This window comes from Uranotaenia lowii, chromosome 3 (genome assembly GCF_029784155.1).
Source record: "Uranotaenia lowii strain MFRU-FL chromosome 3, ASM2978415v1, whole genome shotgun sequence".
Taxonomy (NCBI): Eukaryota; Metazoa; Arthropoda; class Insecta; order Diptera; family Culicidae; genus Uranotaenia; species Uranotaenia lowii.
The window spans coordinates 307,517,649-307,536,227 of record NC_073693.1 but is presented as its reverse complement, the minus strand read 5'-3'; the positions used below and the strand labels follow the sequence as shown (position 1 = coordinate 307,536,227).

At 40.6% G+C, this 18,579-nt stretch overlaps 1 protein-coding gene across 3 annotated transcripts in view; it reads right to left on the bottom strand.

Moving 5' to 3' along the window:
* LOC129750587 (janus kinase and microtubule-interacting protein 3-like) overlaps positions 1–18,579 on the bottom strand; it is a 483,814-nt gene that overhangs the window by 371,212 nt on the left and 94,023 nt on the right. For all 3 annotated transcript variants that reach the window (XM_055745554.1, XM_055745552.1, XM_055745553.1), the window contains exon 5: positions 13,621–13,773. In XM_055745554.1, the coding sequence (XP_055601529.1) occupies positions 13,621–13,773 (153 nt within the window). The remainder of the gene's footprint in view (positions 1–13,620; positions 13,774–18,579) is intronic.

Sequence of the window (18,579 nt, the reverse complement as noted above, 5' to 3'; positions counted from 1 at the left end):
GTACGTGGTTACAGACGGGGAAAGAGTACTGAGAAGAAATTCACATCACTTGCGACCAACAGTAGCCGATCAACAGAAAATTTGGTCATGATGAATCCCATCCCTCACCAAGTGAAGTTCGACCCTCGGTGCAACCCCAGATGACACGGTCCGGGAGATCCATCAAACCGAAAAGGAGCCAGAATTTTGAATATCATTAGTCTTGTTAAAAAAGGGATGATATGACGTAATATCATACACTTACACTTCACCAAACATACTACACCTCCACACTACACAAACTATAATACTTGCCACAACATACCTGCCATGTAATGATACCATCGAACAATAAAGTTAATTCTATCGCAATGCTCAGGCTTATCTCACAGATACCACACAGTAGAGTTCTGCAAATGAGTGACGACGGTGAATCGATACTGAACGCCTCGAGTCGTTAGAGAGAGGTCAGGCTTTGAAACGTTGGCAGGACCGGGGTCGTAAATGAGTCCATGCTGGAAGAGCATTTTTTGATAAGTATTGACATGCAATATAGAAAAGGATAAATTCGTCGCGTAGAGAAAATTCGTGAGTATATCATGCGTCTATCCATTGTATCCATGCTACCAGAGTAGCAAAATGGAGGATCGCATTTGCTTGCATCGGTTTTTCTTCGAGAATCAGTAGACTTCCTGATTCTAATATATGTTGTGAGCCTACTTGATTGAATAATTCACCTGAATCAAAGCAATCAAAAGATTCCCTTTATTCAACCACGGTACCATGGTTGATTTAAAGGTAAACTTTCGATTGCTTTGATTCAGTCTTCCCGACTATTTCAATGCGTTATCATTAGAGTCTGCTTTTAATCAAGGAAATGCACATCTTTAAAGCCAGAGTTTTAGTTCTGATATACTATGAATTTATACATTTATTTATACAACTGCAGAGATCAATCTGATCAGATTATACTGACATTACATAACCCATCAAGCATATGTGTATGTTAAATAAATCAAACTGGGCTTCACAATGTTACAGAAACTTCGGGAATGTATCTTTTCTCAGTTTGATTGGGTTGACCTAAATTTACAACATGTTTGGGATCAGATTGTACTTCTTTTGGTTCGATTCTTTGAACGTATATTGTCAGCAAAACCAACGATTAGCAAACTTCTTGGTAGCTACGTGAGTCACTTGGCCGACAATGAGCCAGGGATATTCCGGTGCCTATTTTTCGATATGCTAGTCGATCATACTTTCGATAACGCTATTGAACAGGCTCTGAAATCTCCTGAGCTGGATGGTGTCGTTAAGCTGATCATTGATGGAACTTTTGAGGCGACCGATTCCTTTCCTTGGTACAGCCAAAACTTAGTCGTGATCAATTTGGGAAATATCAACATACTCCACCGAATGCAAAAGTGGTTTGAACAAATCTATCAGGTCTGGGAACCAGCAACTCGACTGATTGTTGTGTTCCAGGATCAGGAACATGGTCTCAGTGCCATGAGAACTTTTGTTCAAGCCACGCGATTTACAAAGGTTGTCTATCTGTGTGCGTCAGAACCGTGTGTGATTAGATTTGGTTTCGGAGATGAACTTGAGCTGTACGAGCAAAATTATCCTCCTCCGGGAGTGGTTTTTTAAGATGCTGCAAAGAATCTGCATGCCGCACACTTCACCTATACTATGCAATTCCCAACAGCCAGTGGATACATAGAAGAATCAGAACAGTGTGGTGCTCTGGCAAAATGGATTCAGGAGACCTGTAAATACGTAAATGCAACTCCTATTCCAGTGGTCAATCCATGTACTAATGAACTCGATACCAAATTTGGAAATATACACCATGGATAGCTATAATCACCGACTGTTGGTAGGCATTCTTCCCGATCCTTCAATGGTTCTGGTACCTCGTCCTAAACCGCTTAATGTAGCTCAAGTTATCCTAGCTCCATTCAATTGGAAAGCATGGTGCGTCGTAGGTAGCCTTTTACTTTTGGTTGAAATTTTGAACATATCAAAGCCAAAATTGTTCAAAAATGAGCCGATTCTATTGGCTCTTTGCGGTTTGGAACAAAGCGACTTCAACCGAACAAGTCGAACTGAACGACTCTCATTACTGTGTTTGATTTTATTTTGCTTCATGATCACCAGTGCATATGAAGCCAAAATAGTGGCATTCATGGCCATCAAACCCTCGGACAAACCAATCAGCACAATCCAGGATTTGCTTGACACTGGAATGCCTGTTCAGACCCATGAGGAGCAAAACAGTGACTGGCACGAGACACATGAACTGAACCCACAATTTATCTACGATCCTACCATTCCGGCGCAACTTAACGTATCGCGAGCGTATCTGGTTCCGAAATCTACTGCTGAGGTACTTCTAGTGTCGCTACCCAACTTCGATTGGCACCAGCACAAGCCCAAGTTTCAGCTGCTGCAGGAATCGCTCGGAATGCATGTGTACTCCATCAGTCTGATTTACAGGAACACTCTGAAAGAAATTTTGGAGCGAACTCAGCACGTATTTTTCGAAACCGGCCTGTTGAAGAAATGGGATCAGGACTGCCGGGATGTGTACTTCTACATTCAGTGGGATCTGTTCCGAGTGGAATTTCAATCGAACCAAAATGGTTTACAATTGAATGATCTTCAACCGGCCTGGATCGCACTTTTTGCGGGTTTGACTTTGGCGTGCGTTATTTTGATAGGAGAGTTTCTGGTAAAATTTTTTGCAAGTTTTGGGAAACCAACTTTGGGAAAATAATGTTTAGTAATTTGTTCACAATGATTGCCACTGTCGAAAAAATGATGTCTAAAATTTTTCATCAAATTCAATTGAATCCAATAAAAAGCAAAGAGCGTAAAAACTTTTTATCGCACAAAAAGAAATAATGTCTAAACTTTTCAAGAGTTGACTATTTTTTGTTTTGCTCGCACGTGTGAAGACAGCACTATCAAATTTGGCGTCGAATTAAAAGGGGGGAGGGGGAAGGGGGGGCAAAAAAAGAAGCCCAGCTAAGATGAAATCGTAATAGAAATGATAATCCAAATCGACTATTAAGACATTTTCAATAACCATCGTAAACACGTTGGTATTGAGTCAGGGGTGGAAAACAGAAGAAAAAACAAAATAAAACGCTCAAATGTCAAATTGATCTGATTAAATCACCGACCAGTGAGCAGGCATCAAATTTTGTTTCATTAGATTGAGAATGGTCAATCTTTTTTTTAAGTCTTGAGAAAGTTTTGCATTGGATAAGTTTACAAATTTCACCAAACTGAACATGCCTCATCTATAAAACAACAGTTTTGTTGATTTTTTTTGGTTCCGGCAAGAATTTTTATCATAAACGATTACAAATCTTTTCAAAAAGTGCTCATTTATCTGTCAAAAAGTAAAAAATGCTGCAGCGAATTTCTATTTGCCTGACCTAGGTATTGAGTAATTTTATTTTTTGTTCACGGTCTTCAATAACTCAATATCATACAGACTGGTCACTTAAACTAAGCCTAAAACTATTCTTACTTATATTAAAATCAAAATACACATACACTTGGTTGAACAATCTACAAGAGATGTCATATGGGTTATAAAATTCATTCCTTCCTTAATTGTTTAATCTTAGCGGCTCGAAATTTCTTAGGGTACGAGAGATTTCTATCATTCATTTACGACAAGCCTTGCCCAAAAAAAGTTGAACCGGATAGCCTTTTAGTCCATTCGTAAATATGTTTCCAAAAAGTTGAGAATATGCTAATTCCACATTAACAATTTGAGTTATCTAAAAGTGAACTTATTTACGATGAATGGGCGGTCCTTCAATTGACACTCTATCTCGTCTCTCAGTTTTTTTTCCTTAGACCGGTTCGAAAATAGAAAATCTTACCTATAGAGCTATAGCGTGGATCATATCAACTGAAGAGTTGGCATCATGGTAAGATATCGGACAGTGAACTTGAAGAACTGGAGTTCAAATCTCGGTCGAGGATTTTTTTCGTTTTGCTCAAATTACTTAAAAAACGATTATTTTGCTTTTTGTGGGGAAATCGAATCGTTTGAATCTTGTCATTGTAGATATATCGCCTCCACTTTTGTAAATATATGCTATTTTGGTAAAGTAATACATTCTTTTCATCTGGGACATTTGTTTGAATAATTCTGTTGTTGCTGCGATATACCTTCTCAAATGTTTGCTGGGAGGAATCTCGACGTCTTGTGTAAACTCCTTGGCATTCACCGGCACTGAGATTGGCTGTCATCCTGCTAGAAGTTTCTATCTATAAACGAAAAAAAAAATTTTCGAACGGGATCATACAAATTCGTGTCGTCCTAAAATGCCTTCTTCTTGTTCATCGTGTTTGTTTCGGAAAGCCAGGATCCGAGAGGGGTGTTACCATATGTCAAATTCCCGATTCAGCCATCTTGGCCATTTTGGTTTTGTAACTGCAGAACTCAAGGAGTTTGTTTACCAACAGAACACTGAACAGCTGAGTAAATATTCTTATGTTTGTAAACAAACTCACTGAGCGCCCCGCATACTCCACGCCTACTTAGTGTGGAAGTCGGAGAACCTTGTGTTTCTGAAAACCTAGGGCCGAAAACTTTCATCCATTTCAAATAACCTCCCATAGCAATGAGGTACACTTTTACTAAGGTAGCGCAAAGGAAAGCACACTATTGCACGTCGGAGAGAAGAAAGAAAAATAAACATAAACAAGCCCTGCGTCGCGACGCGTCGTTGTCAGGGAACTTCATTTATCCTAGGCAAAATGCGTCGCGAAAATGGTCGGTAGTGACGTCACTTCTGTCATGGTAACTATGTTTACGAAGAAAAAACGAAGAAAAAACTTTACTTCTACTTTTGCAACGTTTCTTGCTCATCACCTCTCTTTCCACCACATTTCTCCCATAGAGCTTGCTGACAGCTTGGTTTTTCGACGCCATCTTTGATCAAAATAACAGTGATTGGGCGGAAATACACGAGCGACTCCTCAGTCATTCTCAAATTTGTTCGAACACCCGATGCGCAGAGAAGATGGGCCATACGTTGCTCACAACAGGAGATATTTTCAATCAGATAATGCTAAGGTTGAAATGCACTAGTTGTTCAAGCAAGTTGAACAATAAATCAAGCTAAAGCACACGTTGATTAAATTGAGTTGCAGAAAGTATTGAAATGGGTTTTCAACGTCAAATGCTTAATATGTTTCATTTTACCACTCCGGTCTGAACTGCAATATGTCTGGAAAAATGTGGCAGTTACTATACTTTTCCTTAGTGAATGTAAAATGCCAACAAAACCCACAATTAGCTAACTACTTGGTATCAACGATAAGATTCTTGTCCGCCAACGAGCCAGGAATGTTTCGGTGTATCTTTTTCGATATGCGAGGCCAGAATGCTTTCGGTAATGCCATTGGCGAGACCCTGACATCTCCCGAGTTAGATGGCGTCGTTAAGCTGATCGTAGCTGGTAGTTTTGAGCCGACCAGATCCTTCACCTGGCACAGTCCAAATTTGATAGTGATTTATCTTGGAACTATTAACATTTTCTACAGCTTCCATAAGTGGTTCAACCAAATCTATAGCTCCTGGGAACCGGCCACCAGAATTGTAGTAGTTTTTCAGCAGCGAAAATATGTCCTTCAAGCCATGCGAAAATTTGTGCAAGCATTTTCTTTCATGAAGGTTGTTTATCTTTGCGAGCTAAGGCGATGTGTATTCCGATTTGGCTTTGGAGATGAACTTGAGCTGTATGAGGAAGATTATCCTGAACCGGAAGTTCTATTCCATGAGGCAGCAAGAAATTTACATGCGGTGCCATTTATCTACACCATGCAGTTCCCAACAACGAGTGGATACGTTGAAGCCACAGGACAGTGCGGAGCACTAGCAATTTGGGTCCAGGAAACCTGTAAATACGTTAACGCCACTCCCATCCCGAAGGTAAATCCTTGTTCTAACAAGCTCGATAATAAATGTTATTCAAAGTTTTCGGATGAATCTGACATCGATATGAATTTGGAAATCTACACAATGGAAAACTTCAGCCACAAGCATTTGATAGGTCTTGTTCCGGATCCGTCGTTGATCATGGTTCCCCGGCCACAACCACTTAATGTGGCTCAATTGATTCTGGCACCGTTCGATTGGAAGGCTTGGTGCATTGTCGGTGGTCTCTTACTCATGGTTGAAGTTTTAAACCTAACTAAACCAAACTTGTTCAAAAACGAACCAATTCTACTGGCTCTCTGCGGGTTTGAGCAATGCAACTTAAGTCGAACCAGTCGAACTGAACGGCTCGGCTTACTTTGCTTAGTTGTGTTCTGTTTCTTGATCACCACCGCCTACGAAGCCAAAATACTGGCATTCATGGCCATCAAACCTACAGCCAAACCTATCAGCACAATCCAGGATTTACTGGACGCTGGAATGCCTATTCAGACTCATGGTGAACAAAATAGTGACTGGGACGAAACTCACGAGCTGAACCCACTATTCATCTATAATCCAACTATTTCGGCAGAACTGAACGTATCGCAAGCTTATCTCGTTCCGAAATCTACCGCAGAGATGCTTCTGGTGTCCCTTCCTAACTTCGATTACCATCAACAGCAGCCCAAGTTTCAACTGCTACGGGAATCGCTCGGAATGCACGTGTATTCCGTCGGTCTTATGATGAGAAACCCACTGAAGGAAGTTTTGGACCGAACTCAGCAGGTGTTCTTCGAAACCGGACTACTGACTTTTTGGGATCAACAGTGCCGGGATGAATACTTTTATTTGCAGTGGGAATTGTATCGAGATCAAATCTACTCCTACCAGGACGGCTTACAATTAAATGACCTTGAACCGGCCTGGATCGGGTTGTGTTCGGGTTTGGCACTCAGTTGCGTCGTTTTGATCGGTGAGTTGTTGATCAAAGCCGCCAAGAGAGTGAACTGTTCGTTTTTGGCAACAAAAATTCGATGTATTATTCGGTTATTTTATCAGGAAGATTTTTCCTAGAGCATAATGAATTGAATTGTCAAAAGAATTTTCAATGAATTATTACAAAAAAGTATCGCGTTTAAGGAGATTCAAAGAACGCTTTTCTTGCTGAATATACAGCTAAAGGTAATACGGTTATATTACATAGCTTGCTATTGTTGCGATAGAATAACTGCTCAACATTTCAAAAGTGAAAATATAGCGGCTTCCACTGTTTACCATATCCTACAATCCCAAACAACTACTCGCAAGCAAGGTAGTGGCAGACCAGCGAACTGAGGATCTGATTTTGACTCTTAAATCCCAATGCCGCCGGTTTAAAATTAACAACATGTTTGAGCTAAAGAAACATTCGTGTATAGTTTCTAAAATCGAAGTTCAGCAGTATCGCAAAGAATCACCAACACTCACCAGCACTCACGCGCTTCTCAACTGTCACTGCATCCATCAAGACCGTTTCCGGCAATAAGTTCGACTTATGCAAACCATGTCTAAATATGTGCCGCTACTCGATGTGCGATAAAATCGGTGAATAATGATTTTTCGGCGATTTATAGTATCTGTTCGGGAGATCACACCAATAATTCTTGCTACAGTAAGTAAGAACAATGAAAATAAAACCCTTTCCCTAAACAAGGGCTCTATGTTTTAGGTGTACCTAAAGAACGTGCAGGAATACCCTGAAGCACACTCCGACCGATTACGAAATCGAGACTGATCCTGCAGACATCAATCTAACCGAATACGGGAAGCATCGAAACCATAGCAGACGTAGACACGGTCCAAAAGGTCAAACGAATTATGCCTCATAATCGTAGGCAAGGGAGCATCAACATCCGGCTCTCATGTAAAGAGAATCCTGCCAGAATCCACCGCATTGCAGGAACAAATCATTGTCATACACCTCCCAGTGAGCTAACCTAATCAATTCACACATAGGGTGAACTGACGTCGTTTCCTGGGAAGATCAGACAGTACAAATACATGGTCCTTAACAACCAGGTAAAACTGACATTGAATATTTGTCGCAATGCATACAACGGATTCTCTCAATCACAGGTAGAAATTTAAGCTAGGTGTCGTCAGAGCATAAGCAGCATTCGAAAAGGTCCTCATCAGAGGTAGGATGTTCACAAATCTTGTTCTGCAGGCTTGAAACAGTCGAACGCGCCCTCTGCGACGGAAGCTGTGGGGATAAGACAATACCTTCTCCACAGTGGAAATCGAAGGGGGAAGAGTATTCACGTCGCGGAATACTCTCGGGTAGAGTGGTCTCACGTCGTCGTCGAATGAGCCACTCGAGTCGGGTAGGATGACATCACCGTCGGGATCACCCGTACGTGTGCTGTGACAGGCGCGAGTCTAGGATAAGCTGCTCTCGATTCGGCACAAGACCGGCGGGCAAAAACCCTAGGGTTGCCAGCCAAAAAGGGAGGAGGAAGACTGGACCACGGTCGGAGTAGAATCGATCCTAGCAGTAAAGCATACAAAGATAAGACAATACCTTCTGCGTATGCCGAGCTGTTTAGGTACGTCGCGATCGTTGTGTAGGATACATCTACCGCCGCGGAGTATCTGAGTAAAACGCGCTCCCTACGAGGGAAGCTGTGGGGATAAGACTATACCTTCTTCGCAGTCGAACTCGTAGAGGGAAGAGTATTTACGCCGCGAAATACTCTCGGGTAGGGTGACTTCACGTCGTCGGCGGGTGAGTCACCTGAGTCGGTGTAGGATGAATTCTTCGCCGAGAATCATCAGAGTAGTTTTTCGTAAAGCCTCGGACGTGTGCTGTGACCAGAGCATAAATTTTTCAAACATCATAGTTGACGTGGTTGCTGATTTTCCTTCACCATCACGTTTAAGATCTCATTTGACTACTAGTCATGCTTCAAGGGACTGGAAAAGCTTGACTATCGTCATGGATTTCTGTTCGCGTGAGGCATGTTATTTTTCAAACGACGGTCGTCAAGTAAGATGACGGCGTCGGTTGAAAGCATTTGAAAGCAAATTTCGAGTATATGAATTGCTTGTTAGACTAATTTCCAGTGTCGAGGACAAATGAAATACATATTTAAATGATACTTCTAAACATTTTCAAAGGCTAAATAAAAAGCACAAATAAAAGAAGAATCGTACAGCCGCAAGGTCGATTTGCCCTTTTTAGTCCCTAGGGAGTTCTCCTCGGTCGAGATAGTTGATGTTTCGTTCGATTTTATCCCGGGCCTTGACTACCCTGGACTGATCTCCAAAAACGGAAACTTAGTTGAAAACGTTTCTATTCCATAGTATGTCTATTTAAACCGAAACCCGGTAACAGTTTCATTTTCATTAATGGCATGACTAATGATGAACGTGTCCTTTCCGGCGTCGTCTTAGATTTTTTTTTAAATCTAAACAATATTCCGTCACAGTCAAAAAGACGGCGATGAACTGAAGGCGACTATGATTATTCCGACGCTTCATTTGACTGGAGGTTGAGGCGAGATTGTTTGCTTGGTTACTCATTTGAAGGCGTCTGTTATGAATGCGACTGCTTTAATTCAGGGTTACTGATAATCGCTTCGTTTGCTTCAAAATTTTTAATCGTTACGACGCAACCACAGTAACGACGCTGTTAAGCATCGACTCGCGAACGAATCAAAACATGCAACATAAGAACGCCGTCTTAGTGAACCATGTACTATGAATTTTCGTTCTGTTTGTGTTGCCTAGCGTTCCTTGTTGATTTTCTCCTTCCGATTTTTAGTCATTGTTTACTCCAGCAATCATTCGCTTTGCTACTGAATGAACTCGTTTGCGAGTTGATTCGGCGCGAGTTGATGACGATGCTGTTGATTCATGCCCAAAATCAGACCTTTAAGGGATAATGCTACTAGGGATCAATTCCTGGGATAAAGACTCAGATCGACATTTAATAAAATAATTAACACAGCTTGAGAGGAAAATAAGGCAATTTTTTCATAAATTTGATTTTTGGGCATCTCTTGCGTTCCAAGAATTAACTCGTTTTCCTTCATGAAGCGTTCGCGGCGAAGCATGATTGTCAGCGAGTCGAGTAGATGTCGAAGAATTCGACGCCGTCTACGCGCAATGTTTTCATTAGAAGCGAATGATGATTGTTTGATGGTTACCGATAGTAACTCAAAAAATAACGGATCACTAAAGAGGGGAAGAAAAACAAACTAGGTTTGCGTCGTTCGATGCTGAAAAGCGTCGTTTCTAAAGAAAACAGACTTTCTATGTTGAGGAGTAAACTCGTTGGTGACTAGGATCGGGGTGAAAAACCATTCTGAGCGAAGATCAGCAACCTTGCTTTAATTTTTTCGCAGTCAGTTTTATGACTGATGACGGTGAAGTTTTTACGCTCTGGCTGTGACAGGCGCGTGTCCAGGATAAGCTGCTCTCGATCGGCACACGGACGGGCGAAGAGGAGAGGGCCTCGAGCCAAGCCAGGCGGAACCAAGATCTCAAGTCGTTAGAGGAGAGGTCATTGGTCTCTTGCAGTGGTCTCGAACAGAGGCGGAGCGCACGATTTTCGTGGGAACCAAGCTAGTCTCGAGTTGCGAGTAAAGGCCGGATCTCAAGTCGTTAGAGGAAAGGTCCTTAGTCTTGAATCGTAACAAGAGGCAGGGTATATATGCTGGAGTTTGACTCGAACTGGAGTTTGCCGATGAGCGCTTAAGCGCGGACTTGGTCTCCTATCTCGGGTATAGCCTTCGTTGCAGGTCCGGATGGGAATTATGGCCAGAGGCCCCAGATGTACTTTATGGCGTAGGGGTACTTAGTATCATGAGTCGTTCAATTGCACCCATGGACCCAGAGTAGCATACTGGGGGGACTCGGTCGCTCACCGTGCCTTGGAATGCAATCCGTAAAAAGGATTTACCACCTGGGTGATCAATTAATAAAAAAAAGGCTTGAAACAGACAGAGCCAGGCTAACCAAGAGGAGAGGGCTCCGCTTTAGCGCGGTGGTCACTCTGGATGTGAAGAACGTCTTCAACAGTGTCAGTTGGACAGCAATTGCGTCGTCGCTCATCCAAATGAGGATCCCGGCATATCTGTTTATGCTTGTGGAAAGTTACTTCCACAACCGCCAACTGCAGTATATGTCCGGCTAGGGTTTGCGAACACAAAAGGTTTCGGCGGGTCGGGTAACGAGCGAGGTAGTTAGACCAAGTGGAGCGTGATCTGGCGAATGTGGGATGTCCGAGAAATTGGAGAACGGTTTCCATGGACCGAGTTCGTTGAAGGAATATTGTTCATCAGGTTACAACGTGAGACGGAAAACCATGTAAATAAAAAATAAATTAAACTCTGATCCAGGATTCATGCGGAATCATGAATCAGGATCTAGGATAAGAGCCATATGTATGTTTTATACAGCACTTATAAAAATGAACAACAAGCGGCGTAGACTTTCAATCAAGAAAATGCATTCATTGATTGATTCGAAAACCGATTGAAAGTTGCGAGTATCAATTTGTGTATTATCACTCTTTGGATGGAACTGAAAGCACTAAAAATATTCAACGTTGAATATGTTTGGCAAAACATTGCTTCTTTTGGTTATCATACAGATTTTTATGCAAACAAATTGTCAACAAGCTTCCGAGTTAGCTGATTACTTGGTAACTACGATAAGTTACTTGGTCAATAACGAGCCGGGAATATTTCGGTGCATTTTCTTTGATATGCTAGTTGATTACCCTTTCGATAATGCAATTGGCGAGGCCCTGAAATCTCCCGGCCTCGATGATGTCGTCAAGTTGATCATCGATGGAACTTATCAGGTGACGCAACCTTTTACCTGGCACAACCCGAGTTTGGTAGTGATTTATCTGGGAAACATCAACATGTTCTTCGGAATGCAAAAGTGGTTCGACCAAGCGTATAAATTCTGGGAACCTTCGACGAAACTGTTGGTTTTGTTCGAGGACGAGGACGAAGTTCTCTATGCTATGCGAACTTTCATCAAGAGCACTCGTTTCACGAAAGTTGTTTACTTTTGCGCATCAAGGCGAGGTGTGTTCAGATTTGGTTTCGATGGTGAAATTGAACTGATCGAGGAATATTATCCTCCACCAGAAGTTGTTTTTCGAGACGCCGCAAAGAATTTACACGCAATGCCTTTTACCTATACTATGCAGTATCCAACGACGAGTGGATTTGTTGAAGACAAAGTACAATCTGGAGTTCTGGTTAGATGGGTTCAAGAGACCTGTAAATATGCAAACGCTTCTCCTATCGCAGTGGAAAATCCTTGTGCTGACAAATTCAGCACTAAATGCTATCTCGAGTTTTTGACAGAAGCTCGCATAAAAATGAATTTGGAAATATACACAATGGATCGCTACGACTACGAATGTCTGATAGGTATCGTTCCGGACCCTTCATTGATCATGGTTCCCCGTCCACGACCACTGAATGTAGCCGAACTGATTCTAGCTCCTGGATTCCTCCTCCTCTAGCATGGTGTTTTTTGGGAGCAATTTTACTTACGGTGGAAATTTTGAACTTATTAAAGCCAACATTGTTCAGAAACGAGCCAATTCTGCTGGCTCTTTGCGGTTTCGAACAATGTAATATCAACCGAACAAGTAGAACTGAACGAGTTGTTCTACAGGGACTGATCTTTTTCTGTTTTCTAATTACTAGTGCCTATGAAGCCAAGATAGTGGCGTTCATGGCTTTTAAACCTACAGCTAAACCAATCAAAACAATCCAAGATTTGTTGGACACTGGAATGCCTGTCCAAACCCATGCAGAACTTAACAGTGACTGGCACGAGACCAACGAACTAAATCCTCTCTTCACCTACGATCCATCTATTCCAGTCCAACTTAATGTATCGCAAGCATATCTAGTTCCGAAATCTACCGCTGAGGTGCTCCTGATGGCCATACCCAACTTCGATTGGCACATGCATAGGCCAAAATTCCAGCTGCTGCAGGAATCGCTCGGAATGCACGTGTACTCCATCAGTCTGATAAACAGGAACGTCCTCAAAGAAATTTTGGAACGAACTCAGCATCTGTTTTTCGAAACCGGATTGACCAAGAAATGGGATCAGGAATGTCGAGATCATTACTTTTTCCTTCAGTGGAAGATGTATCGAGATGAGGTGATCTCCAGCAAACGTGGCCTAAAACTAAAGGATCTTCTTCCTGCCTGGATTGGGTTGGGTGCTGGTTTAACTCTTGGTTGCGCTGTTCTGATTGGAGAAATTTTCATCAGAGTTGTTACAAGAATAAAGATATCGTTCAAGTGATTTAATATTTGGTAAAAATCACGGTGCGTTTGACAAGTGTGACAGTTGGAATTTTCACAAGAGTTCACAAATGTTTATAAATTCTGATACATCTTAGATTAAATCATATCAAATTATTCTTCTTCAATCGTTTAATCCGTCATAATTTATTGCCTTTTTCCTTTGACCAAAGCGATTGCATTAAAATTCCTTACAGGATCTTCAGAACGATCCATAAATCCTCGACGTAAGCATTCTTCAATTCTCAACTACACATCTCTCCAGTCCCCAAGGTTCATGATTGAAATTCATGAACTGAAGAAAGAATCTCCCGAAACGGAACGGTAACGGTAAACAAAAACAAACAAGAAAAAACTATCACCTACCTCTTGCGATTGCTGAGCGGAATTTTTAGCAGCCTTTTTCTCCCTCTTGCCGGCGAGTTGTTGTCGCGTTGCTGCAGCGCTACCACTATGGAGCGCTACAATGTCCTTCCGCAGTTGGTCGATGTTGCGATCTTTGGATTTCAGCTCCTCCAGCTGAAAGGCAGAAATTGAAAAAAAAAATAAATAAATGGCGCCCAGATAAAACGTATTCTGTCGGATTTTTTTGTGGGATTTATTGAAATCTATTAGAAAGATTGAAGTGTGAACATGGTTAACTATGCATAAGGGCGCTTCTGAAAAGGGACATGTTCCGAATTTAAAACTTTGGAGGCTGGAATATTTCCTAGATCAACCAAAAGCCACATGCCAAATTTCAGCTAATTTGTTTTTTTTTCTAAAAGGTTGCTAAACGACCCTCAAGTTTTTTTATGGAAATACTTGTAGACCTCATTTGTTCTAGCAAAACTGAAAAATCCACTCTTTTGAATCTAGGTGTTACGAATTTCAACTATCCAATATAGTAAATCAAATGAGTAGATCGAATAACATGGCATTCGGTTATGTTCCTTTGGTTAGAGTTAGAGAAAAAATCTAGCCCTTGAGGTTTTGATTCCGAAACACATCGTTCTTCCCAGTTTTTTCTAAGGAAGCTTGTCATCTTGATACATATCACGGAGAAAAAAGATCACAGTTATTCTAATTATTTCAGCTGGTTATACCAATCATCAAAGCAACATCCAACTATAAATATAATAGACTTTACTACAAACTGATGATTGACCTTACGTAATCAACTATGAACATGATAGATTCATATAAGGTATAATTTATTCAACTGTAAGTATGATACAGTCAACTGCAATTGTACACAATAAACGAAAATTACCGAGTTCCGAACTCGGTAATTTTCAATTACTGTGTATGATTGATTTTATGCATTCAACTTTTAATATAATAGATTCAACTATACATCTCTGATTTACCTCTCACATTCAACTGTAAGTACAATAGATTCAATTGAAATGGTATTGATTGAACTGTAAATATAATAGATTCAACTACAAATGTATGATTGATTTCATACATTGAACTGTAAATATAGTAAATTCAACTATATTTTATGATTGATTGTATGATACTTGAATAATTACTACACATCCAAACACTACATGCACATTAGTGTAGCTAGTGTGCCCTTAGCAGCAGGCAGCTCGTATTTACCAATTGCAAAACAGGAGATAATTAAAGGGTAATACGGTCAAAATTTGGTCAATATCAACTTGACGTATTTCTTTCAATTTTGCTGTTCAAGCCATATCAATTCATGCTTGAATAATTCCAGAAAGATTCAGAGAGGCGGCGTTCCAGAAAGATCCAGAGACACCTAAACATTTTATTCCATTGGATTCTATGTGGAAGGTTCTAGAATTTTCATCCGTTGTTTACATTCGCACGCACGGAAGAGTCCAGAACAATGCTGGCGCGCAAGGCATCGTGCGCATAAGGGGGTTCCAGAACATTCCAATGGCTTTAAATAAGAGCGCGCGCGCCGTGGTGAGTGAGTTGTTAATCTGATCCGCGTGTTTTTGCCTCGTCCGTCGCGAAAGTAACCTACCAACAAGTGACCTTCCAAATTAGATGATAGAGAAAAGTTGAGAATAATAAAGAGGGAAATAGTAGTGCTAATTAAGCGTGTTTATTAATTTGTTCGCCAAAAATACAGTCCACTGCCAAGACATTTGCATTTGAAAAACCTGAAGACCTCTCTTTTTGAAGGTGTGTGTGTGTAGAATGTTGCTTCTATTTTGATTTTGAAATTCACTCTTCAGTTGTCAAAATGCCGTCCAAGGAAGAAGAGCAGTGTATCAAAATTTTGCTCGAGCATCGCGAAAATCCGAGCCAGTTGCCAGATCAACCGTTACAAATGTAATTGAAGTGTTTGGGGAACGTTTGTCGACAGCCAGGAAGTCTGGATCGGGGGAAATCTAAAACCGGAAGCCGCTGAGATGACAAAGAGTAATTTCAAGCGAAACCCTACCTCCTCTCTCTGAGATGCCGCAAATAAGCTGGGTGTATCGTCTACAACCATGCATCGAGCCAAAAAACGAGCCGGACTATCGACTTACAAGAAGGTAGTGACTCCAAATCGCGATGATAAACAAAATACAACGGCCAAAGCGCGATCCCGGAGGCTGTACACGACGATGCTGACGAAGTTTGACTGCGTGGTAATGACGACGAAACCTACGTCAAAGCCGACTTCAAGCAGCTTCCGGGACAGGAGTTTTATACGGCAAAAGGAAGGGGAAAGGTAGCATATATTTTCAAGCACATGAAACTGTCAAAGTTCGCGAAGAAACATCTGGTTTGGCAAGCCATCTGTACCTGTGGCTTGAAAAGCAGCATTTTCATAGCTTCCGGGACTGTCAACCAAGAAATTTACGTGAAAGAGTGTTTGAATAAACGTCTGCTGCCTTTCCTGAAGAAACACGGTTGTTCCGTACTGTTTTGGCCGGATTTGGCATCTTGCCATTACGGTTAAAACGCCATGGAGTGGTACGCCGCCAACTACGTGCAGGTGGTTCCCAAGGACAAGAACCCTCCCAACACGCCAGAGCTCCGCCCAATTGAGAAATACTGGGCTATTATCAAGTGGAACCTAAAGAAGACCAAAAAAAAAGGACGAGCAGCAGTTCAAGGCAAACTGGCTTTCTGCGGCGAAGAAGGTGGACAAGGTGGCTGTACAAAATTAAGCGTTAAGCGTTAGGCCTGGCAATTCCGAACGATTAAATAAACGATTTCACCGATTTACACGCGTTTTCCCTTGACCAAATTTTGGCCGTATCACCCTTTAGCAAAAGAGGTCTAGTTGGATAGCACATTTGCTTATTTAAATAAAATTGTGACGAAATTTTTCCTCTCTTTAGAATAATTCTAGCTAGATGCGCAGCAACTAAATTGCAAGCGAAGAAAACGATGCCGCAGGAGGAATCGGTAGTAGACATCCCGGTTGGGTGGCACCGATTTGCGCTTCATCGGGAAGCGGAAATGGCTGCACAATACGAATTGCTTAACGGATAAATCAAGCATAAGTTTACTTTTTTTGGACGTAGCAATTGGCGCTGAGGACCAAAAATGTGAAAAAGGGGTGCGAAATAAGAAAAGCACCACTTGAGTTATTCAACAAAAACAAGATTATTTTCAAAAATTTACTGTGTAAAAGTGAATAATAATGCTTCTACGAATTATTTGAATAGATAACTGCATTTTAAGGAGTTTTCCAGGATTCCAAAGGTTTTCAAAGGTATTAAAAGTGGGTTTTAAAAGATGCTCCTCTAGCGTTAAGGAATTTGATATTTGAGCTATAAAAAATTATCAAGACGCTTGATTTCTTCATTAACTTTCATAAGTATGATGCAAAATAATGAAACATAGATTTGAGGCTGAGTTTGAATCCAAAAAGCAGGTTGGAATTCAAAAATACTAATGTTTTTTAATAGTCAATCACTATTTCTCTAGTTTTAAGTTATAAATGGCAGCACTATCTGGCCATTTAACCAAATTTATGCCCATCTTCGAATATCCGGGATTAATTAGGGAGTGCTGCATGATTTTGGTAAAGAAAAAAAATACATGTACCGTGTGAACGCTTTGGAAATTCTAAAATCACTACATGCAAAAAAAATAGAATTGCATCAAGGTCACTAAAGGTGAATTTTTTGGACCGATTATCAGAATAAAGTTATACTTTGCGATGGAGCTTGATAGACCAGACGGCTAGCAGTATTATTGGAATGATTTGCAATGGAATCGGAAGTTGAGATGAGCAGGAATTTTGGCTGTTGTACATTTTTGTGCTGGTGATTCTTTTGCTAATCCGGAAAAGCTTTCTGCAGCGTGACTTCCACATAAATGCTCAAATGGGCCACAAAAATGCTGAATATGGGCCTAAATAAACCTAGAAAATCAATATTGAGACTTAATTTGGTTTTAACTGCAAGATAGTGCTGCCATCTACGACTTGAAACTGGAAAAAGTGTGGTTTACTGAACAAAATCAAAATTTTTTATTTACAACCTATTTTTTTCTGATTCAAAATTAATCCCAAACGTTTGTTTCATCATTTCACGTCATTTTAATGAAGAAAGTAAGTAGTTTGATAAAGAATTACAGCTCAAATATCAAATTCTTTAACGCTAGAGGAGCATCTCTTAAAACCCCCTTTTAAAACCTTAGAAAACCTTTGGAATTCTGGAAAACTCCTTAAAATGCAGTTATCTATTCAAATAATTCGTAGAAGCATTATCATTCACTTTTACGCAGTAAATTTTTAAAAATAATCTTGTTTTTGTTGAAAAACTAAAGTGGTGCTATTCTTATTTCGCACCCCTCTTTCACATTTTTGGTCCTCAACGCCAATTGCTACGTCCAAAAAAAGTAAACTCATGCTTGATTTATCCGTTAAGCAATTCAGAACAAACTGTGAAGAAATTTTTGGTAATTTTCAATCATTCATATTTTAACAAGCAAAACACATAGTGGTGCTATTCTTATTTCACTCACTGTATAGTTGGTCGAAAGTCAATCGTGAATATGATTGATTATAGGCGAAATATTTTTGATGAAACTATGCTTTTTTCTCCTCACGGATAAAAAACTATACAGGTTGTTATCAAAATTCGTATGGTTGGCTCTTCCATATCTCAGATTTTTGGTTGATCCCATAATATTGCTTAATCAACATCGATAACTACGAACAAACTAGCGTTGCTGTAAAGTTGATTTGACTATATTTTTCTAGTCTACATTATACAATTTTAAAGTTAGTTCCCAAATATCACTGATACATGACTTGACCTCGAATTTCGTATGAACAAGAAGTAAATTGTCTGACTTAAATAGTTAATTCTCATGGTACAAGTCGACCAGTACGAAGCGGAAAGCTAAATATGTTTTTTT